This window comes from Hyperolius riggenbachi, unplaced genomic scaffold (assembly GCF_040937935.1).
Source record: "Hyperolius riggenbachi isolate aHypRig1 unplaced genomic scaffold, aHypRig1.pri scaffold_171, whole genome shotgun sequence".
NCBI classification, from domain to species: Eukaryota; Metazoa; Chordata; class Amphibia; order Anura; family Hyperoliidae; genus Hyperolius; species Hyperolius riggenbachi.
This window is the reverse complement of record NW_027152382.1, coordinates 233,568-256,834: the sequence shown is the minus strand read 5'-3', so window position 1 is coordinate 256,834 and position 23,267 is coordinate 233,568. Positions and strand designations below refer to the sequence as shown.

The window sequence follows — 23,267 nt, the reverse complement described above, 5'->3', positions numbered from 1 at the left end:
CTGTTAACCCCTGGCTTCCCTGATCTTTTTGTACATTAAGCCTTTCCCTATGTGCTGTCACTTTTTAATAGTGGCGACAGGGAATATTTTATAAGGCTCTAACTTCTTTTTTAGGACGAATAAACGTTGATTCGTCACACTGGGCTTAGCTTGTGTCATGCGTGAGATACGTCCAGGGCTAAACATGGTGTGTAAGGAAGGCGCGCTCCTCAGCACGGCCGCCATAGCTTGCAGCCCTGGACTTAGCTTGTGTCATGCGTGTGATACGTCCAGGGCTAAACTTAGCGTGTAACTAAGGAAGGCACGCTCCTCAGCGCGGCCGCGCACAGCGTGCAGCCCTGGACTTGGCTTGTGTCATGCGTGAGATACGTCCAGGGCTAAACATGGCGTGTAACTAAGGAAGGCACGCTCCTTAGCACGGCCGCCATAGCGTGCAGCCTTGGACTTAGCTTGTGTCATGCGTGAGATACGTCCAGGGCTAAACATGGCGTGTAAGGAAGGCACGTTTCTCAGCGCGGCCGCGCATAGCGTACAGCCCTGGACTTAGCTTGTGTCATGCGTGAGCTACGTCCAGGGCTAAACATGGCGTGTAACTAAGGAAGGCACGCTCCTCAGCGTGGCCGCGCACAGCTTGCAGCCCTGGACTTAGCTTGTGTCCTGTGTGAGCTACGTCTAGGGCTGCAGGCTCTGCGAGGCCGAGCTGTATAGCGTGCCTTCCTTAGTTACGTGCCCTAGTAATGCGCGCTCCTCAGCATGGCCGCGCATAGCGTGCAGCCCTGGACTTAGCTCGCGGTGCTGTCATTTAGCTCACTCTGCTATAGCAGCACAGCTTCACCAATCAGGGCTCTTGTTTGTAACTGGAGACAGAACTTAAAGGAAACCTGAGATGGATCGAAATAATAATGAAAAAAAATTATACATACTTGAGGCTTCCTCCAGCCCAACTTTCCTTCCTTAGGAGGGAGGTCCGGTAGATGAGTTTCAGGTACCGGTAAGGAAAGGAGACAAAAAGAGCGCCAGTAGTACAGAAATAACTACTCACAAACGTGGGGGGTTGCTATGGGCAACCACAATTTCAGGCTTGTGGAGAAGGACCGCCTCCACTCGGTTATGCGGACTCGGCTGATAAACAGGTTTTTAGACGAAACAAAGGACCGCTGGATGCAGTCGCATAGGTGACCCCTGGGATGGGGGAGGAGACAATGCAAGATGGGAGGAGGTGCATCAATTGTGATACAATGTGTAGTGAGTGGAGGTAATAGGAACAGTCTTATCTCGTGATAAGAGGTTAAGATTTTTGTTAGACACCAATAAAAAGACAACTCGTTTCACGGTACCTGCCCGCTTCCTCAGATCAATACGAGCCAGTGTCTGAGCAACGCGATTCACGGTACCTGCCCGCTTCCTCAGATCAATATGAGCCAGTGTCTGGGCAACGCATTTCACGGTATCTGCCCGCTTCCTCAGATCAATACGAGCCAGTGTCTGAGCAACGCGTTTCACGGTATCTGCCCGCTTCCTCAGATCAATACGAGCCAGTGTCTGAGCAACGCGATTCACGGTACCTGCCCGCTTCCTCAGATCAATACGAGCCAGTGTCTGGGCAACGCATTTCACTGTATCTGCCCGCTTCCTCAGATCAATACGAGCCAGTGTCTGAGCAACGCGTTTCACGGTATCTGCCCGCTTCCTCAGATCAATACGAGCCAGTGTCTGGGCAACGCGTTTCACAGGACCTGCAACGCGTTTCACGGGACCTGCCCGCTTCCTCAGATCAATACGAGCCAGTGTCTGAGCAACAAGTTTCACTGGACCTGCCCGTTTCTTCAGATCAATACGAGCCAGTGTCTGAGCAACACGTGTCACGGGACTTGCCTGCTTCCTCAGATCAATACAGACAGTGCTGTGTGTCAGGAATATAGCAGCTAGTTATGATGCTGATGTTAAGGATAATACAGGAACATATTTCTTTCATTTTTCTGACTGTGATGTCGGCTACAGCCATTCTGGCTTTGGGGAAAACTGTGTTTGCTGTATGACAATGAAGGTCTTTGAGCTTTTGTAGTCAGTTCCTCTGGAAGTGGGATGCTGCTAATTGAGTCTCCTGTAGTACATTTGCATTTGAGGGAGAACAATAGCAGACAATCTCGGATGTGATTGTCTGTTTACAGGCAAACTACTACCTGTAACCAAAATGCAATCTTTTGATGTATGGGCTAGACCTGTCGAACTGTAGATGTCTGCCTGTGGGAAGTGGATTTTGAACGAACACAGGATTGATTTGATGTTTGCGAGGTGTGGCAGGAAAAGCCTTGAAATTTGCATGTCACAAGGGGCTCGGCAGACTGTGATGTCACAGTCTGGGATATTGCGTTAGTTGTGGGACTTGTACCCTCAGGCACCAAATGGGCCTATAAGAACCTGCAGAGGTCCTTCACAACTGGTAGCTCTCTGGAGATGGCAAACGCTAGGGTTGCCCGACTACTGGTTGAAAGCGGCGTTCTCCCGCCAATGACGTTCAATCAACGCTGGTAACGTTTATTTTTCACGGTTTATTTTGGTAAGCAAATAGCCTTGTGTGTATCTTTGTAACTTTTATCCTTGCAACTATTTTCTGCATTGTTCCACTTTTTTTTTTCCTGGAATATTAAATTGTTTATTTAATAAGCTTGATTTCTGCTGTACTAAGCTAACACTCATAACCTAGAAGAGACTGAAGTGTAACTGTGTATAAGTCCATGCCTGATAGTACGTTTAAGCAACCCTACCGTATAAGATTGTAATTGCATTGTGTGTATGGGGCACTTCTGCGCTCGACAGCAGAGTGGGAAGTCCCGGAGTGGCTAACAGTATCGTTCGGAACAACTGTTAGTGGTTTTGCTTCACTACAGGGTAAGATTGCAATTGTGCATGTGTGTGGGGCGTTTGTCATACGTTGGCCTAAAGCGTGCAGCTGACCCAACGTACGAAAACGCCAGTGCGAGTAACTCGACAGCAGAGTAGAAGTGTCTAGCAACAGCTAGTGGTGGCAGTGAGAAGTGTTCTGAGGGGTCACAGCCTTGTTTTAGCTTGACTAAGGCTGCTTCCCCTCTCGATCTGGTCAAACCCGCAGTCGGGAACCCTATACGCAGGCGTGCCGCGGGCCGGTTCCTGACACTGTGTATCTCAGATACGCAGATAGTTTCAGAGCGCCACATCTCCCGTAGAAGAGGGATGGTCAGGCTTTAGCAGCTGGAGAAGTGGCATCCAGGCAGTACCCCATTCCAGAGCGGTAGAGGGTGCAGTGTGCATTTATTTGCTGTAGTCACCATTACTTGTCACTTGTATGACTTTATGCTGTACTTGTCCCCCTCTGACCATCTTGTTTGCTTGTCAGGCTGCAGAAGTGGGGACTGAACACCTATCTGTACGCACCCAAGGATGATTACAAGCACAGAATGTTCTGGAGAGAGATGTACTCTGTGGAGGAAGCTGGTAATTATCATCTGCCGCTCACAGCGTGTTATGTAACGGAATGTGCGCTGATACTCGCTGCAGTGACAAATGTGTGCCCCTCCCCTACACACAGACACGCCCACATCCTGTACACAGCACACCTGTGCCCCTCCCCTACACACAGACACGCCCACATACTGTACACAGCACACGTGTGCCCCTCCCCTATACACACACGCCCACATACTGTACACAGCACACGTGCGCCCCTCCCCTACACACACGCCCACATACTGTACACAGCACACGTGTGCCCCTCCCCTACACACACGCCCACATACTGTACACAGCACACCTGTGCCCCTCCCCTACACACAGACACGCCCACATACTGTACACAGCACACTTGTGCCCCTCCCCTACACACTGACACGCCAACATACTGTACACAGCACACGTGTGCCCCTCCCCTATACACACGCCCACATACTGTACGCAGCACACGTGTGCCCCTCACCTACACACAGTCATGCCCACATACTGTACACAGCACACGTGTGCCCCTCCCCTACACACAGACACGCCCACATACTGTACACAGCACACCTGTGCCCCTCCCCTACACACACACGCCCACATACTGTACACAGCACACGTGTGCCCCTCCCCTACACACAGTCATGCCCACATACTGTACACAGCACACGTGTGCCCCTCCCCTACACAATGACACGCCAACATACTGTACACAGCACACGTGTGCCCCTCCCCTACACACAGACACGCCCACATACTGTACACAGCACACGTGCGCCCCTCCCCTACACACAGACACGCCAACATACTGTACACAGCACATGTGTGCCCCTCCCCTACACACAGACACGCCCACATACTGCACACAGCACATGTGTGCCCCTCCCCTATACACAGACACGCCCACATACTGTACACAGCACACCTTTGCCCCTCCCCTACACACAGACACGCCCACATACTGTACACAGCACACGTGTGCCCCTCCCCTACACACTGACACGCCCACATACTGTACACAGCACACCTGTGCCCCTCCCCTACACACAGACACGCCCACATACTGTGCACAACACACGTGCGCCCCTCCCCTATACACAGACACGCCCACATACTGTACACAGCACATGTGTGCCCCTCTTCTACACACAGACACACCCACATACTGTACACAGCACATGTGTGCCCCTCCCCTACACACAGACATGCCCACATACTGTACACAGCACACGTGTGCCCCTCCCCTATACACAGGCACGCCCACATCCTGTACACAGCACACGTGTGCCCCTCCCCTACACACAGACACGCCCACATACTGTACACAGCACACGTGCGCCCCTCCCCTATACACAGACACGCCCACATACTGTACACAGCACACGTGCGCCCCTCCCCTATACACAGACATGCCCACATACTGTACACAGCACACGTGCGCCCTCCCCTATACACAGACACGCCCACATACTGTACACAGCACACGTGTGCCCCTCCCCTACACACAGACACGCCCACATACTGTACACAGCACACGTGTGCCCCTCCCCTACACACAGACACGCCCACATACTGTACACAGCACACGTGTGCCCCTCCCCTACACACAGACACGCCCACATACTGTACACAGCACACGTGTGCCCCTCCCCTACACACAGACACGCCCACATACTGTACACAGCACACGTGTGCCCCTCCCCTACACACACGCCCACATACTGTACACAGCACACGTGTGCCCCTCCCCTACACACACGCCCACATACTGTACACAGCACACGTGTGCCCCTCCCCTACACACAGTCATGCCCACATACTGTACACAGCACACCTGTGCCCCTCCTCTACACACAGACACGCCAACATACTGTACACAGCACATGTGTGCCCCTCCCCTATACACAGACACGCCAACATACTGTACACAGCACATGTGTGCCCCTCCCCTACACACACACGCCCACATACTGTACACAGCACACTTGTGCCCCTCCCCTACACACAGACACACCCACATACTGTACACAGCACACGTGTGCCCCTCCCCTACACACAGACATGCCCACATACTGTACACAGCACACGTGTGCCCCTCCCCTATACACAGACACGCCCACATACTGTACATAGCACATGTGTGCCCCTCCCCTACACACAGACACACCCACATACTGTACACAGCACGCGTGCGCCCCTCCCCTACACACACACGCCCACATCCTGTACACAGCACACGTGCGCCCCTCCCCTACACACAGACATGCCCACATACTGTACACAGCACACGTGTGCCCCTCCCCTACACAGACACGCTAACATACTGTACACAGCACACGTGCGCCCCTCCCCTATACACAGGCATGCCCACATACTGTACACAGCACACGTGCGCCCCTCCCCCACACACTGACACGCCCACATACTGTACACAACACACGTGCGCCCCTCCCCTACACACAGACACGCCCCCATACTGTACACAGCACACGTGTGCCCCTCCCCTACACAGACACGCCCACATACTGTACACAGCACATGTGTGCCCCTCCCCTACACACAGACACGCCCACATACTGTACACAGCACACGTGTGCCCCTCCCCTACACACAGACACGCCCACATACTGTACACAGCACACGTGTGCCCCTCCCCCTACACACAGAAAAATGGACTGCTAAGAAGCCATAGAAGGCACCTGGATAATGATGGATTGCTGCGTGTCCAGGTCATGAAATGATGTACATGTGACCTCATCAGAATGATTCTAAATTACCATTTTGAAATAGATTTTATGTAATCCATGCAAAATGCCAGAGGGCCCCAGAGCTGCATCGTAGGTTTGCTATAAGCCGGGCTGTGGAGTCGGAGTGTTTAGAAATTAGCTGTGTCTGCTGAATTTCTGTGCTGATACAGATGAGAGATCAAATTACAACTTGTGGTTACTTACAGATGAGGGGGAATTGACCTGCTCTTCTCTCTAAATACATACAGGGTGCATTTCTCTGGGATCTCCTTCTGTCCTGTGCACTTTACAAATGCTAACTGGCAGTAGGAGAATGGATCAGCTGATCAGTGACCAGTCTGGTTCCCGCTGTGAATGCTTTCCATTGGTTGCTGTGGGTGACAGCTGACCTTCTGCTTCCTAGTGTTTCCCTTGTGTTCCTCTGTATGGCAGCTCTGGTGGAATGACTAGGCTTTTGTTATAACTCCATATTGATTTGTTTCTACAGATCAGCTCATGACTTTGATCTCTGCTGCTCAGGAATTTGGGATTGAGTTTGTATATGCCATTTCTCCCGGCCTGGACATTACCTTCTCCAACCAAAAGGAGGTGTCAACGCTAAAACGCAAATTAGACCAGGTACGTCTATTGCCTCCTGCCTGTCCAAAATCTGAATGTGGTCTTCCGATCGCAAACACTCGGACCCCCACTCTGCACAAGTAGAGACCACCAAGAGTCAGGCCTGCATACCAAGTGTACTGCTTATGTAAGGCCATATTGTAACTGCCTGCTCTTCAATAATAGAGTATAGTATATGCAGCCTCTTATCTAAAGATGAAACCTCCATTTCATGTAGGCATTGCCCAGCCTTCAACAGGAGTAGAGTCTCTGTTTACATTCTCAGACAGTTCAATAAAGATTTATTGAAAAAAAGCCTGTTTTCCAGTTGCAGTGGCTGGATTATGCTGCTGGCAATCTCTGCATCTATAAATCTCTCCACCACACACATTGGTTGGCTATGCCTGCCCTGTGTAGCTAATTAGTGTTACAGGGTGATGGGACATTGTGTGCAGTCTGTGCACCAGGCAGGGTACAGGTGTCTGGCTTGTAGGTAAGTGCTGTGTTTGTGTGTGTGTGTGTGTGTGTGTGTGTTATAGTAATGGCTGCCCTGTGTATAGTTACTGCTGCAGGGTGATTGGGAGCTGTGGGCAGTCTGTGCACCAGGCAGGGTATAGGTGTCTAGCTTGTAGAGAAGTGGTGTGTGTGTGTTTATAGTAATGGCTGCCCTGTGTATAGTTACTGCTGCAGGGTGATGGGGAGCTGTGTGCAGTCTGTGCACCAGGCAGGGTACAGGGGCCTGGCTTGTAGAGAAGTGCTGTGTGTGTGTGTGTTATAGTAATGGCTGCCCTGTGTATAGTTACTGCTGCAGGGTGATGGGGAGCTGTGGGCAGTCTGTGCACCAGGCAGGGTACAGGGGCCTGGCTTGTAGGGAAGTGCTGTGTGTGTGTTATAGTAATGGCTGCCCTGTGTATAGTTACTGCTGCAGGGTGATTGGGAGCTGTGGGCAGTCTGTGCACCAGGCAGGGTACAGGTGCCTGGCTTGTAGGGAAGTGGTGTGTGTGTGTTATAGTAATGGCTGCCCTGTGTATAGTTACTGCTGCAGGGTGATGGGGAGCTGTGGGCAGTCTGTGCACCAGGCAGGGTACAGGGGCCTGGCTTGTAGGGAAGTGGTGTGTGTGTGTTATAGTAATGGCTGCCCTGTGTATAGTTACTGCTGCAGGGTGATTGGGAGCTGTGGGCAGTCTGTGCACCAGGCAGGGTACAGGGACCTGGCTTGTAGGGAAGTGCTGTGTGTGTGTGTGTGTGTTATAGTAATGGCTGCCCTGTGTAGTGTTACTGCTGCAGGGTGATGGGGAGCTGTGGGCAGTCTGTGCACCAGGCAGGGTACAGGGGCCTGGCTTGTAGGGAAGTGCTGTGTGTGTGTGTGTTATAGTAATGGCTGCCCTGTGTATAGTTACTGCTGCAGGGTGATGGGGAGCTGTGGGCAGTCTGTGCACCAGGCAGGGTACAGGGGCCTGGCTTGTAGGGAAGTGCTGTGTGTGTGTTATAGTAATGGCTGCCCTGTGCATAGTTACTGCTGCAGGGTGATGGGGAGCTGTGTGCAGTCTGTGCACCAGGCAGGGTACAGGGGCCTGGCTTGTAGAGAAGTGCTGTGTGTGTGTTATAGTAATGGCTGCCCTGTGTATAGTTACTGCTGCAGGGTGATGGGGAGCTGTGGGCAGTCTGTGCACCAGGCAGGGTACAGGTGTCTGGCTTGTAGAGAAGTGCTGTGTGTGTGTTATAGTAATGGCTGCCCTGTGTATAGTTACTGCTGCAGGGTGATGGGGAGCTGTGGGCAGTCTGTGCACCAGGCAGGGTACAGGTGTCTGGCTTGTAGAGAAGTGCTGTGTGTGTGTGGTATAGTAATGGCTGCCCTGTGTATAGTTACTGCTGCAGGGTGATGGGGAGCTGTGGGCAGTCTGTGCACCAGGCAGGGTACAGGTGCCTGGCTTGTAGAGAAGTGGTGTGTGTGTGTTATAGTAATGGCTGCCCTGTGTATAGTTACTGCTGCAGGGTGATGGGGAGCTGTGGGCAGTCTGTGCACCAGGCAGGGTACAGGGGCCTGGCTTGTAGGGAAGTGCTGTGTGTGTGTGTGTGTTAGTAATGGCTGCCCTGTGTAGTGTTACTGCTGCAGGGTGATGGGGAGCTGTGTGCAGTCTGTGCACCAGGCAGGGTATAGGTGTCTAGCTTGTAGAGAAGTGTGTGTGTGTGTGTGTGTGTGTGTGTGTGTGTGTGTGTGTGTGTGTGTGTGTGTGTGTTATAGTAATGACTGCCCTGTGTATAGTTACTGCTGCAGGGTGATGGGGAGCTGTGTGCAGTCTGTGCACCAGGCAGGGTACAGGTGCCTGGCTTGTAGAGAAGTGCTGTGTGTGTGTTATAGTAATGGCTGCCCTGTGTATAGTTACTGCTGCAGGGTGATGGGGAGCTGTGGGCAGTCTGTGCACCAGGCAGGGTACAGGTGTCTGGCTTGTAGGGAAGTGCTGTGTGTGTGTTATAGTAATGGCTGCCCTGTGTAGTGTTACTGCTGCAGGGTGATGGGGAGCTGTGGGCAGTCTGTGCACCAGGCAGGGTACATGTGTCTGGCTTGTAGGGAAGTGCTGTGTGTGTGTTATAGTAATGGCTGCCCTGTGTAGTGTTACTGCTGCAGGGTGATGGGGAGCTGTGGGCAGTCTGTGCACCAGGCAGGGTACATGTGTCTGGCTTGTAGGGAAGTGCTGTGTGTGTGTTATAGTAATGGCTGCCCTGTGTATAGTTACTGCTGCAGGGTGATGGGGAGCTGTGGGCAGTCTGTGCACCAGGCAGGGTACAGGTGCCTGGCTTGTAGAGAAGTGCTGTGTGTGTGTGTGTGTGTGTGTTATAGTAATGGCTGCCCTGTGTATAGTTACTGCTGCAGGGTGATGGGGAGCTGTGGGCAGTCTGTGCACCAGGCAGGGTACAGGTGCCTGGCTTGTAGAGAAGTGCTGTGTGTGTGTTATAGTAATGGCTGCCCTGTGTATAGTTACTGCTGCAGGGTGATGGGGAGCTGTGGGCAGTCTGTGCACCAGGCAGGGTACAGGGACCTGGCTTGTAGAGAAGTGCTGTGTGTGTGTTATAGTAATGGCTGCCCTGTGTATAGTTACTGCTGCAGGGTGATGGGGAGCTGTGGGCAGTCTGTGCACCAGGCAGGGTACAGGGGCCTGGCTTGTAGAGAAGTGCTGTGTGTGTGTTTATAGTAATGGCTGCCCTGTGTATAGTTACTGCTGCAGGGTGATGGGGAGCTGTGGGCAGTCTGTGCACCAGGCAGGGTACAGGGGCCTGGCTTGTAGAGAAGTGCTGTGTGTGTGTTATAGTAATGGCTGCCCTGTGTATAGTTACTGCTGCAGGGTGATGGGGAGCTGTGGGCAGTCTGTGCACCAGGCAGGGTACAGGGGCCTGGCTTGTAGAGAAGTGCTGTGGTAGTCACTGAGTTCTCTGTTTTTTTTCTTTAGGTAACACAGTTTGGTTGCAAGTCTTTTGCACTCCTGTTTGATGACATTGACCATAACATGTGTGCCGCAGACAAGGAGGTGTTCAGCTCATTCGCTCATGCACAAGTTTCCATAACCAATGAGATCTTTCAGTACTTGGGGGAACCAGAGACCTTTTTATTCTGTCCTACAGGTGAGTACACGTTGAAGTGCTACATGCAGCTTATTCGTGGATCCCCCGTGGTGTAGTGCTGAGTGGGCTCCTGGTTTGTTGCAAGAAATTGGTTTATTTATATTCTACTAGCTAATGTCCCGGCGTTGCCCGGGTATGTATTTGGCTGTTGTTGGCTCCGCCCACTTTTTATAACCCTAACACACAATTACTCAATGACCTAGTTTGTGAGCTTTGTGGTTTGAGGCCTGTGCCATTAACAGCGCAAGAACGGCAGCATTTAAATATTCCCCTTGAAAATCAGTAGGTGAATTTCTCTAATCGTTATCCGGGACAACAGGAGATCCGGTCCCACTCCCGGATCTGGGAAACAATCAAGAAACATTAAGTCCCCCCCCCCCCCCCCCTCACTCCTAACTTCATCTGTTTCCCTCCAGGAAACACCTTCAAAAAAGCGGCTCCCATTTTTTTATTTTAGTGCCTTGCCAGAGGGTGAGGTTTTTCTCCCAGAGGGGTCTCCCGATGTTGGCATATCCAGCGGAGGCATTGCTAAGGGACCCCTCTCTGTGTGGGGCACAAGCGCCAAAAGAGTTGGTGTGGATCCCTTCACCCGCTTCCTCCCAGGACGCCTCTTGCCAGCATGTTTGTCCGGCAGTGACGTCAGGCGCTAGAGGGCGGTGCGTTCGCGCTGACATCACACGTATTGAGTGGTGGAAGGGGAGGACTATTGCGGAGGGCCAGGAGAAAGGAGAGAGCGTGTTCTTGGCGTCCTCCTAGTATACAGCCAACAGATCCTGCTGGCAGCCACAGAAGGGCAATGGAGGCTCAAGCAGCGGCAGCAAAGTCTTCCAGCCTCTCACAGCCACAAACATCGGCTTCTGGGGTGGTAAGTTCTCCAGCAGGAGGATTATTAGCTGTGTTATGTTTATAGAACATATGGGCTCAGAAAAGCTTTTTTCTGTGTGTTTTTGTTTCAGGCTAAAACTGAGCCCAGGACTACAGTACCAGCTCCTGAAAAGAAATATGACATGTGGTTTCTGTAATATTAAGATTCCCTGTGAAGCCCCTAAAATGCATGTCAATCTTGTATAGATGCATTAATAGCTTCAGAAAGTTCTAATATTCTAAAGGAGGTTATGGTCTCTGTAAATAAGAATATGCAGGATACTTTAGATAGATTTAACCACCCTGGCGTTCTATTGAGATCGCCAGGGTGGCTGCGGGAGGGGTTTTTTTAAATAAAAAAAAAAACTATTTCATGCAGCCAACTGAAAGTTGGCTGCATGAAAGCCCACTAGATGGCGCTCCGGAGGCGTTCTTCTGATCGCCTCCGGCGGCCAAAAGTAACACGGAAGGCCGCAATGAGCGGCCTTCCGTGTTTTGCTTACTTCGTCGCCATGGCGACGAGCGGAGTGACGTCATGGACGTCAGCCGACGTCCTGACGTCATGGACGTCAGCCGACGTCCTGACGTCAGCCGCCTCCGATCCAGCCCTTAGCGCTGGCCGGAACTATTTGTTCCGGCTGCGCAGGGCTCAGGCGGCTGGGGGGACCCTCTTTCGCCGCTGCTCGCGGCGGATCGCCGCAGAGCGGCGGCGATTAGGCAGCGCACGCAGCTGGCAAAGTGCCGGCTGCGTGTGCTGCACTTTATTTCATCTAAATCGGCCCAGCAGGGCCTGAGCGGCACCCTCTGGCGGTAATGGACGAGCTGAGCTCGTCCATACCGCTAAGGTGGTTAAGCCCTCGGTTGTTTTCACTTTATGCATTCGAGCATTGTTTACCTCCCATTCATTAGCCTATAACTTTATCACTACTTATCACAATTAACTGATCGATATCTTGTTTTTTCCGCCACCAATTAGGCTTTCTTTGGGTGGTACATTTTGCTAAGAGCTACCTTACTGTAAATGCATTTCAACAGTAAGAATAAGAAAAAAACTGAAAAAATTCATTATTTCTCAGTTTTCGGCCATTATAGTTTTAACATTATACATGCCTCCATAATTAAAACCCACGTATTGTATTTGCCCATTTGTCCCGGTTATTACACCGTTTAAATTATGTCCCTATCACAGTGTATGGCGACAATATTTTATTTGGAAATAAAAGAGCATTTTTTCCGTCTTGCATCCATCACTATTTACAAGTTTATTGTGACAATCCAGCCCTGCGATCCCGTCGAGATCTGCTCCCGTTAGCGTACGCAGGAAGTACGGGCGCAGACGGACAACGAAGACCGGTTGCTGGATCGTCAGAGGGTGTAAGAAAGGTTAAGGCGACAGAGCGTGCCAATCCCGTCTAATCGGCTCCCGTTAGCATACGCAGGAAGTACGGTGAACAGACTGACAATAAAGATTGGTCGCGCAGCTGCCGACAATATGTAATGGGACAGTCCCTCACCAATCCCGTATTACTAGGCCACTGTTGCCATGCATGTCTCATGCACTAGAGACTGCTGGAGGCAAATTCACTGTGTGCGTAGTAAACGGTTAAAGAGACTCTGAAGTGAGAATAAATCTCGCTTCAGACCTCAGAGTTAGCAGGGGCATGTGTGCCCCTGCTAAACCGCCGTTATCCCGCGGCTTAACGGGGGTCCCTTCACCCCCAAATCCCCACCGTAAAGCGGGGGAGCGCTTCCGCATTGGGGCAGGGCTAACCGCCGCAGCCCTGCCCCACGCGCGTCTGTCAGATGCTTATCTCCGCCTCTCCCCCGCCCCTCTCAGTCTTCCTTCACTGAGAGGGGCGGGGGAGAGGCGGCGATGTGCGTCTGATAGACGCGACTGGAGGGAGGGCTGCGGCGGTTAGCCCTGCCCCAATGCGGAAGCGCTCCCCCGCTTTACGGTGGGGATTTAGGGGGGGAAAGGGACCCCCGTTAAGCTGCGGGATAGCGGCGGTTTAGCAGGGGCACACATGCCCCTGCTAACTATGAGCTCTGAAGCGAGATTTTTTTTCTCGCTTCAAAGTCTCTTTAAGATTGGTTGGAGGTGCCCATACATGTACAATTCTGATTGTATATACAACCTGTAAACTAAAAATATCGATTTCGCGCTGGAAATCGGGTAAATACACTGCCACCACTCTCTCGTGTTCTGTAGGGAGGAAAGAGACTCCCGCTATCATAATACGGTAGCCAACCAATCACGTTCAACATGCTCCAGTCACCGTTTGGGGAATAGTCACTTCCGACGGCTTAAAGACTGTGAGCAATGCGACGTCAAAGAAGGGTTACTGGGTCCATATATGATGCAATCTCGGTTGTATCCAATCGAGAAAACTAAAGTTTGTTTTTCGCACAGGAAATCGGATACTAGCTAATCCTAGAAGGAAGAAACGGTTATTTACAACCTAGCTAGCAAATCAACAATTTATAGAGAAAATCCTAAAACAATGCGGATGTATGACTGACTCTTCAGAGGGCAGATTCGTTATTATTTATTAATATTATTATTATTGATTTATAAAGCGCCAACATATTCCGTGGCGCTGTACAAAGTAAGAAACAAACATGGGGTACATAATAATACAGACAATGGTGTACACTAATATACAAGATACATAATTAGTGACAAAATACAAAGAATGATACAAATTATAGAATTGGTAATGACAGTGATAAAATTAACATGATGAATAAAATGTATAATGATTACGAAGACACAAAAGGGGGAGAGAGCCCTGCCCTTGCGAGCTTACAATCTAAAGGGAATGGGGGGGGGGACAGGAGGAGAGGTAGCATGCAGCAAATATATAAAGGCAGTGTGTTTTAGGATACCTAGTAGGAGTGCAATTTGGTCTTAGTACAAAGGTAAGTGGCCTAAGGTAGAGCATATGCTTGTCAGAACAAGTGTGTGTTTTAGAGAGCGTTTAAAGGTAACAAAGGTTGGCGAGTGACGGATGTGTTGTCGGAGGGCATTCCAGGGGAGGGGTGAAGCGCGTGCGAAGTCTTGTAAACGTGAATGTGAGGAGTTAATTCTAGGGGAGGACAACAGAAGATCATGTGCAGATCTGAGATTGCGATTAGGTTTGTATCTGGAGACTAGTGAGGATATGTCCCGGGGAGAGAGATTGTGGAGAGCTTTGTGGGTTAGGGTTAGGAGTTTGAACTGAATCCTCTGGTTAATTTGCAGCCAGTGAAGAGCTTGACAAAGGCCTGGTGCACACCAGAGGAGTTTTTCTGAGCGTTTTGAGTTTTTAAATCTGCTGCTAATGTTATCCTATGTGTCTATGCACACTGGAGCAATGAGGTTTTGTAAAAAAACCCATAGCATTACATTGGGAAGAGCGTTTGAAACCTCTAAAAGCTCTTCCCAATGTAATGCTATGGGGTTTTTTACAAAACCTCATTGCTCCAGTGTGCACAGACACATAGGATAACATTAGCAGCAGATTTAAAAACTCAAAACGCTCAGAAAAACTCCTCTGGTGTGCACCAGGCCAAAGAGGGTCGGCAGAGGAAGATCGAGAAGAAAGATGAATGAGACGAGCAGCTGAGTTCAGTACCAACTGGAGCGGGGCCAGTTTGTTAGACGGTAGTCCACAAAGTAGTACGTTGCAGTAGTCCAGACGAGAAATTATGAGAGCATGTATTAACATTTTAGTTGTGTCTTGAGTGAGAAAGGGACGGATGCGAGATATGTTTTTGAGTTGGAGATAGCAGGTGCTGGTTATGGAGTGGACATGAGGAATAAAAGAGAGAGATAAGTCGAATATCATCCCCAAGCACCAAGCTTTGGGAACTGAAGTTATGGGAGTGTTATTAACATTTATTGTTACTTCAGGCAGGGAGGTGGACAGAGACGGTGGAAAAACTATTAGTTCTTGTGACAATCCAGCCCCGCGATCCCGTCGAGATCTGCTCCCGTTAGCGTACGCAGGAAGTACGGGTGCAGATGGACAACGAGACCGGTTGCTGGATCGTCAGAGGTAAGAAAGAAAAGGGCGACAGAGCGTGCCAATCCCGTCTAATCTGCTCCCGTTAGCATACGCAGGAAGTACGGTGAACAGACTGACAATAAAGATTGGTCGCGCAGCTGCCGACAATATGTAATGGGACAAACCTCCACCAATCCCGTATTACTAGGCCACTGTTGCCATGCAGGTCTCATGCACTAGAGACTGCTGGAGGCAAATTCAGTGTGTGCGTAGTAAACTGTTACGATTGGTTGGAGGTGCCCATACATGTACAATTCTGATTGTATATACAATCGGTAAACTAAAAATATCGATTTCGCGCTGGAAATCTGGTAAATACACTGCCACCACTCTTCCAGTTCAGGGAGGAAAGAGACTCCTGCTATCATAATACGGTAGCCAGCCCAATCACGTTCGACATGCTCCAGTCACCGTTTGGGGTATAGTCACTTCCGACGGCTTAAAGACTGTGAGCAATGTGACGTTGAAAGGTTACTGGGTCCCTATATGATGCGATCTCGAATTGTATTTACAATCGAGAAACGAAAGTTTTCGATTTCACACAGGAAATCTAGTACTAGCTAATCCTAGAAGGAAGAAACGGTTATTTACAACCTAGCTAGCAAATCAACAATTTATAAGCAAGTTATTAAACAATGCGATACTATGACTGACTCTTCAGAGGGTAGATTCGTTATAGCAGCAATCAGATGACCAGAAAAGGCACACGACTGAACGATAAAAATCGTTAGTTTATTTCTAAACTACATACACACAGCTTATTTTAGAACAGATTGATTTGACAGAGAAGCGATGAAAAGAAACAGAATGTCCGAATATACAGTTCAAATACCGTTATCGGTAGTCCATGCGGCAATCGTAAGTCTTTGACGTAAAGTCCCAAAATGGCGGTTGCCATGCGCCAACAAGCCTTTGTTAGAAATGGTTCCAAGATGGAGGTTTTGACCCGTGTCCCTGCGGGCTGCCAGGATGTTACTAGGCATCAGATTGAAGGTAAAGGATGCAGAGCTTTCTGGGCTCTCTGTGGTTATAGCCCCCACTCCAGCAAGGAGGGGTTAGGGGGCGTGGATCACACACCTCTTTGAAACAGGAGATCTTCCCGCCCCTTGCATGAACACAAAATATACCTGACTCATGATAAGTGTGCTCATCTGCAAACCATACAAGTTATGTTAAATCTAGTAACATTTTTAGGTTTGTCAGAATTTATCAAGAACGTTGATACCAAACTTGGGGAATCAGACCCCTGGGGTATTAGAGGGTTATTTTAAAACAATCTTACGCTAGATCTGGCAGTCCGCTTGGTCCGTAAACCTGTCAGAACCAGCGCCCTGTGGAATCCCACAACCTGTGCAGATTTCATGGGCAGGGAGATCTGCTATGCCAGGAATTATGAAGAAAATATGGAGAACAAATGAATATTGGGAATCCTGAGGTCACAGCAGGTTTTCCTAAGGTCAGAAGTCTTTTGAAGCTCAGGCAGCAGCCTAGGTGTCAGATCACCTGCTGAGACTGGGGCCGATCAGACTGGAGAAAGCTGCAATTTATGAGCTTCTGTCACTGATATCTACCCGTCATCTGATGGATGAGCTTATAAACTCTCTAGGGGGCCACATAAGGCCAGGAAACACCCGGTCCCATGTAGGTGCAAGGTTTTGTAATTAGAAGCTACCAAAGAGCCAGGGTTTGTTAGCAGCCAGAGAGTAAGAGAAAAAAAAATAAGGGGATTTTAAACCAACAACTGTCGGTTTGGTTGGTTTGCGAAGAACTGGCGTTCGTAACTCCATGACGCATTCGATATGTCATATCGATGGCGTCACAGTTCTGTTTTACTCATATTAAGTTTTAGGAAGCGAGAGGACATGAAGGAGGATATAGCAGACAAGCAGTCAGGAACACGTTTAAGGAGGGAGTTAAGGTCTGGGGCAGAGAGGTACAGTTGTGTATCGTCTGCATAGAGGTGGTATTGAAACCCGAATGAGTTGATTAAGTCACCAAGACCGTGCATGTAGATGGAAAAGAGGAGGGGACCCAAGGACAGAGCCTTGGGGAACCCCGACAGACAAAGCATGAGGAGAAGAGATCTGATCTGAGTAGGAGACTGTGAAGGACCTTCCAGAGAGGTAGGAAGATAACCATGTGAGAGCAAGGCCCTTTATTCCTACATTTGAAAGTATTTGTAGGAGTAAGGTGTGGTCGACAGTATCAAATGCTGATGACAGGTCAAGAAGGATGAGTATGGAGAAGTGACCTTTGGATTTGACTGTAAGAAGGTCATTGGCCACTTTGGTAAGGGCTGTTTCCGTGGAGTGGTTAGAACGAAAGCCAGACTGGAACTGATCAAGTAGGGAGTTAGCAGATAAATAATGGCTTAATTCTGCATGTATATGGCGTTCAAGTAGTTTGGATGCAAATGGGAGAAGTGACACTGGGCGTTAGTTGGCAAGTGTGGTAGGATCTAGAGAAGGTTTTTTAAGTAGTGGTGTCACAACAGCTTTTTTGAGTGGGGACGGAAAGATGCCAGTGGAGAGGGACAGGTTAAATAGCGTTGTTAGTGCAGGCAAGAGAGATGAGGATAGCTGCGGAATGAAATGGGAGGGAATAGGATCCAAAGAACAAGTGGTTAGATTAGCTTTGGCAATTATAGAGGAAAGAGAGTGTTCATAGAGTGGAGAGAAGGCAGTTAGAGAACAGTCAATGGGAGGTGTGGAGGTGGGATTTGAGCGCTGCATGGAGAATTCACTTCTGATTTTGTCAATTTTATCAGTGAAGTATGTTGCAAATTCTTCAGCTGATAAGCAAGATGAAGGAGGAGGGGGATGGAGAACAGAGTTGAAGGTGCTGAACAAGCGTTTTGGATTGTGTAAATGGGCGGATATTAGGGAAGAAAAATAGGACTTTTTTGCCACAGAGAGTGCGTTTCTGAAGTTGTTCAAGGCAATTTTATATAAGATGAAGTCCTCACTTGTGTTTTCCTCCAGCACCGTTCAGCTGCTCTAAAGCATCTTTTTAACTGTTTAGTGGTTTTGGTCATCCAGGGTTGGCGACAGACACGGTGAGGGCAGGCATTGACGAGGGGGGTGAAGTCATAGTTATAGCAGCAATCAGATGACCAGAACAGGCACAAGACTGAACGATAAAAATCGTTAGTTTTATTCTAAAGCTACATACAGCTTACTTTAGAACAGTTTGGTTTCATTGAAAGAGAGTAGAGATGAAAAGAAACAGAATGTCTTAATATACAGTTCAAATACCGTTATTGGTAGTCCATGCGGCAATCGCAAATCTTTGTTGAAAGTCCAAGATGGCGGTTTTGTCCTGCTGGCCTGTCAGATGTTATAGACAAAGATTCCAGATGATGGACTTGGACCCCCAGAGCTTTCTGGGCTCTCTGTAGTTATAGCCCCCACTCCAGCAGGAGGTGTTAGGGGGCGTGGATCACACACACCTCTTTGGACAGGAGATATGCCCGCCCCTCTCAGACACAGGAATATACCTGAATCATGATAGGTGTGCTAATCTGCAAACCATACAAGTTATGTTAAATCTAGTAACATTTTTAGGTTTGTCAGAATTTATCAAGAACGTTGATACCAAACTTGGGGGATCAGACCCCTGGGGTATTAGAGGGTTATTTGAAAACAGTCTTACGCTAGATCTGGCAGTCCGATTGGTCCGTAAACCTGTCAGAACCAGCGTCCTGCGGAATCCCACAACCTGTGCAGATTTGATGGGCATAGAGATTTGCTATGCCAGGAATTATGAAGGAAATATGGATATTGGTATTCCTGAGGTCACAGTAGGTCAGCTAGGAGATGGATTTTTCTGATCTCTCAGCTGAGGTAATCCTGAGGGACCCCCTGGGGTTGGCTCTATTCAAGTACTGAACTGAGGAGACACCAAGTCTGGGTGAGAATGCTTTTTTTATTAGCTTCTGTCCACCTATTCTCTGATGGAGGAGCTGTATAACTCCTCAGCAAGGCTAGGTGACAAATTCCACACCAAACTGCCAGGGCTTGCTGGCAGCCCAGGAAGGAGAGGAAAAAAAATGGATTTTAAACCAACAAATGTCATTTTGGTTGGTTTGCAAAGAAACTTCCGTTTGTGACTTGAATGGCGCACGTGCGGTTTTCTCGGGAACCGTGTGCGTCACACTTATAAAAAAAAAAAAATAGAAATATTTCATCTTTACATAGATATTTAAAAAGTTTAGACCCTTAGGTAAATATTTGTGTGTTGTTTTTTTTTTTTTTATTATTATTAAACATTTTATGTGGGTATTTTTGGGAGGGTGGGATGTAAATCGTATTTGTTTTGAGTAAATATGTGTAGTATTAATTTTATTTATTTATTTTTTTACATTTAGATTTATTTTTTCTTTTTGGCCACAAGAAGGCAACCTTGAGTTTGTTTACTTGACGTCACTCTAAGCGTACAATGTACGCTTAGAGCAAGGGTCCCCAAACTTTTGGGGTCGAGGGCCGGGTCAACATATTTCAGACTGCTGGGGGGCAGGAGTATAAATAGAAGTCTTTGCGGGCCCAGACAGTGATGCATACTAAGGTGACAACCTTCAGTCCAATTGGACAACAGTGTCACCTGATGTGGAATTTAATTGGAAACCAGCGAATTACTGCTTTCTGGCTTCATTCTATATGCGGACCACCAATATTTAAAGATGTAGCTGACCGCATCTATAATACATTTTGTGTGTGTGTGTGTGGGGGGGGGGGGGGGCGGTAAGAAAGCCTCAGGGAGCCACATTCGGCCCGTGGGCCTTAGTTTGAGGACCACTGGCTTAAAGGGACATAGGAGGCAGAAAAAGTGAAGCTTCCGAGAGACGCTGTCGCTTTTTCTGCGGGGGAGAGGAATCTGATCGGGCACCATGGCCCGATTCATTGATTCCTGGGCTAATGATCCGTGGCCGGGAGCGCGCGTGCCCGATCGGCCGCGGGAGCGCACGTGCCTTCCTTGACGTAGTTCTACGTCGAGGACAAAGTGGTTAAGGAATCTTTTGTTCCTCCTTTTGGGGAACTCTTACCGGGTCCTTCCAGTGCTTCTCTCCCTGGGCCTTCAGGTTTCCTTTCACAGTCTTCCACCATGTCAGATGTTTTGGAGGCGGAGGAGGATCGCTCAAGACCAGTCTTATCACCCGAACGACAGTCTGTACACACGGCCGATTTGGCGTGCGGACGACTGAACGACGGGACGTTCAAGCGACCCATCGTTCGCAAAAGTCCGACGTGTGTATGGGCCTTTAGACTTCAGGGGATTTCAATAGTCCCTTATCTAGACGACCGTCTGGTGTTTGCGGACACAGCAGAATTAGTGTTGGCACACAGGGATATTGTGATCCGAATCCTAACTTAGGTGGGATGGTTCATAAATTATGCCAAGTCTGCTTTATCCCCGGTGCAGGAAATTGTCTTTCTGGGATATCAGATAAACTCCCCAGTGGGGAAGACTTTTTTGCCTCCGGAAACAATTCAAAAAATACAGGCGGAGGTAAGGAAATTGCTGGCACTCGAGGACTGCTCCCTTCGGCAGATAATGAGTCTTTGGTCTGTTTACAGCCACAATTCCAGCTCATGGGGCTGGGGTGCAACGGCTCTGGGGCAACATGCACAGGGGCATTTGCCCTTGGCCGTAAGAAGAAAGTCATCCAATTTCAGGGAACTATAGGTGGTGCAGAAAGCTCCTCTATCATTTCAGTTAATGATAGAGGGCAGACACGGTTTGATTTTTTTCCGACAATGTAACGACGGTTGCTTATCTGTTTAAACAGGATGATATTGAGGGATCTCGTGTCTCTCTATCCTCAGATCCTGACTTGGGTAGAACCCAGGATTCTATCTTTGTCTGCCATCCATATAAAGGGGACTTTGAATTGGGAGGTGGATTTTATAAGTCGACAAGAGATTGTCCAGTCAGAATGGGGACTCCATCCAGAAGTTTTTTAAATTGTGTCGGAGGTGTTCGGGGTTCCAGACATAGATCTGTTTGCCTCCCCAGACAATGCGAAATTAGATGGCTTTTTCAGTCTGCACAGAAGTCCGGGGTCTCTGGGATTGGATGCACTCAGTCTTCCATGGGAATACAGTCTTTATGCCTTTCCCCCGATAATGCTCATTCCTCAGGTTCTGGTCAAATTGCAAAAGGAAAAAGTGAGGATGATCTTGATAGCTCTCATGTGGCCAAAAAGGCCTTGGTATGCGGCTCTCCTAAGATTGTCAGAGAAACCACCATTTCCTCTGCCAATAAGACAGGACCTTCTCATTCAGGGGCCCTGAGCTATCCCAGCCCTCAGTTGTTCAAACTGGCAGCTTGGATCCTGAAAGGGTGATTTTGAGAAGTAAGGGTCTTTCAGAGAAAGTCATTGAGACTCTTATGAAATGTAGGAAAAAAAGTAACTCAGAAGATTTATAGGAAAATATGGAAAGTTTACTTCTATTGCTGCAGTACGAGAAACAGTCTGTACGCTAACTAGTAGAAAAAGGGTTCTGAAGGGCACACCATCAACATTGTAGTCGGGTGCTTGACACAGGGACATAGGCAATGTCTCAAGTGGAACTGTAGAAGAATGTGTCAGCACACCGCTTTTCCTTTAAATCAAGCCCTTTTTCCCAGAACGTCATTCGGACAGCACCCCTGGATGAGACCTGTCTCCCTCCCCCACCGTGGACAGGAACTGAAAAAGAAACAATTTGCATAAGCAATAGGCAGCAGTATAAGAGGCAACCACTTACTTCTCTACCTCAGTTTAGTTTCCTGTCCCCGGACGGAACGGAGGAGAGGTCTCCAGGAGTGCTATCCGTGTCTGAAGGCAGGGGCAACGTGGTCCAGGACTCCCAGAGGAGCTGCGCAGGGAGCAGTGGGGAGTCCTGCAGCGTATGGGAGGCTTCTCCGTAGGTGGCAGCGGACTTATGCGCACATGCGCGCGCAGGAAAGAGTTCACTTCCGGGTAACCCGGAAGTAGTCAGAGCGATGGCGTCCCCGCGTGATCTGAGGTCTGCAGCGGCAGGGGCCGCGGCGGAGGAAAGCGATTCAGCGCAAGTCGCTGAAGAGATTCAAAGCCAGCGTGGGCTGTGATTAATTATGCGGCAGGGGCCGCGGCGGTGAGGACGAATCAGCATGCAGCTGATTCACAAAGGTATGTGCGGCTAATTAGATTAATTATGCAGCAGGGGCTGCAACAATTGGTTTCAGCTGGGTCGGTTGGAATGTATATAGCTGGATGCTATGTCCATGATTCACTTGCTGTTTGTGATCATGGAGGACGCTTCAGGGTCAGCTCCTTTGCAGTCTGCTAAGTCTGGCCAGGACCCCTCTCTGGCAAGTAGATGTAGTACTGGGATACTCCTGCTTGTTTTGATGTGTGTATATGAGAGCCATCAGTAATGGATTGTTTCTTGTTTGTGTTTTTTTTTTATAGCCCAAAAAAACATGACAAGACTGATAAAACTGATAAAGCTGAAAAGTCTGAGAGATCATCCACTCAAACCAGTCAGCATGGTTCTAGCAAGTCTGAGAGAAAATGTGCTATTTGTAGTAATCGTTTATCTTCATCCTCTTCTAAAAAGTTATGTCAGTACTGCACTGAAAAGGTGGTTAAGGACGAATCACCTGTTATATTTAAAGATTTAATGGGTGGATGCGGGCGGAAATGTCCACTGCTATAAAGGAGATAAAGGAGTCTGCTATTGCTTCTACTTCAGCTGTTCCTTCTGATTTACAGGGAGCTAGCATTGAAATGGATACAATGACTTCCGTTCCTACTCCTACATCACCAGTATTGACAGTATCTCAGCCGATACCTCCTGGGTCTAAGAGACAAAGGAAGGAGAATAATTTGGAAGATTCAGATTTGTCTGAGGGGGAAATTTCTGACTTTGAGGAAATATCTGAAGGAGAGGATGAATCA

At 49.0% G+C, this 23,267-nt stretch overlaps 1 protein-coding gene across 1 annotated transcript in view; it reads left to right on the top strand.

Annotated features, from left to right (window-relative positions):
• Nucleotides 1-23,267, top strand: part of OGA (O-GlcNAcase) — a 194,010-nt gene that overhangs the window by 5,914 nt on the left and 164,829 nt on the right. The window contains exons 3-5 of the mRNA XM_068264825.1: nucleotides 3,377-3,474; nucleotides 6,706-6,836; nucleotides 10,265-10,436. Of these exons, the coding sequence (XP_068120926.1) occupies nucleotides 3,377-3,474; nucleotides 6,706-6,836; nucleotides 10,265-10,436 (401 nt within the window). The remainder of the gene's footprint in view (nucleotides 1-3,376; nucleotides 3,475-6,705; nucleotides 6,837-10,264; nucleotides 10,437-23,267) is intronic.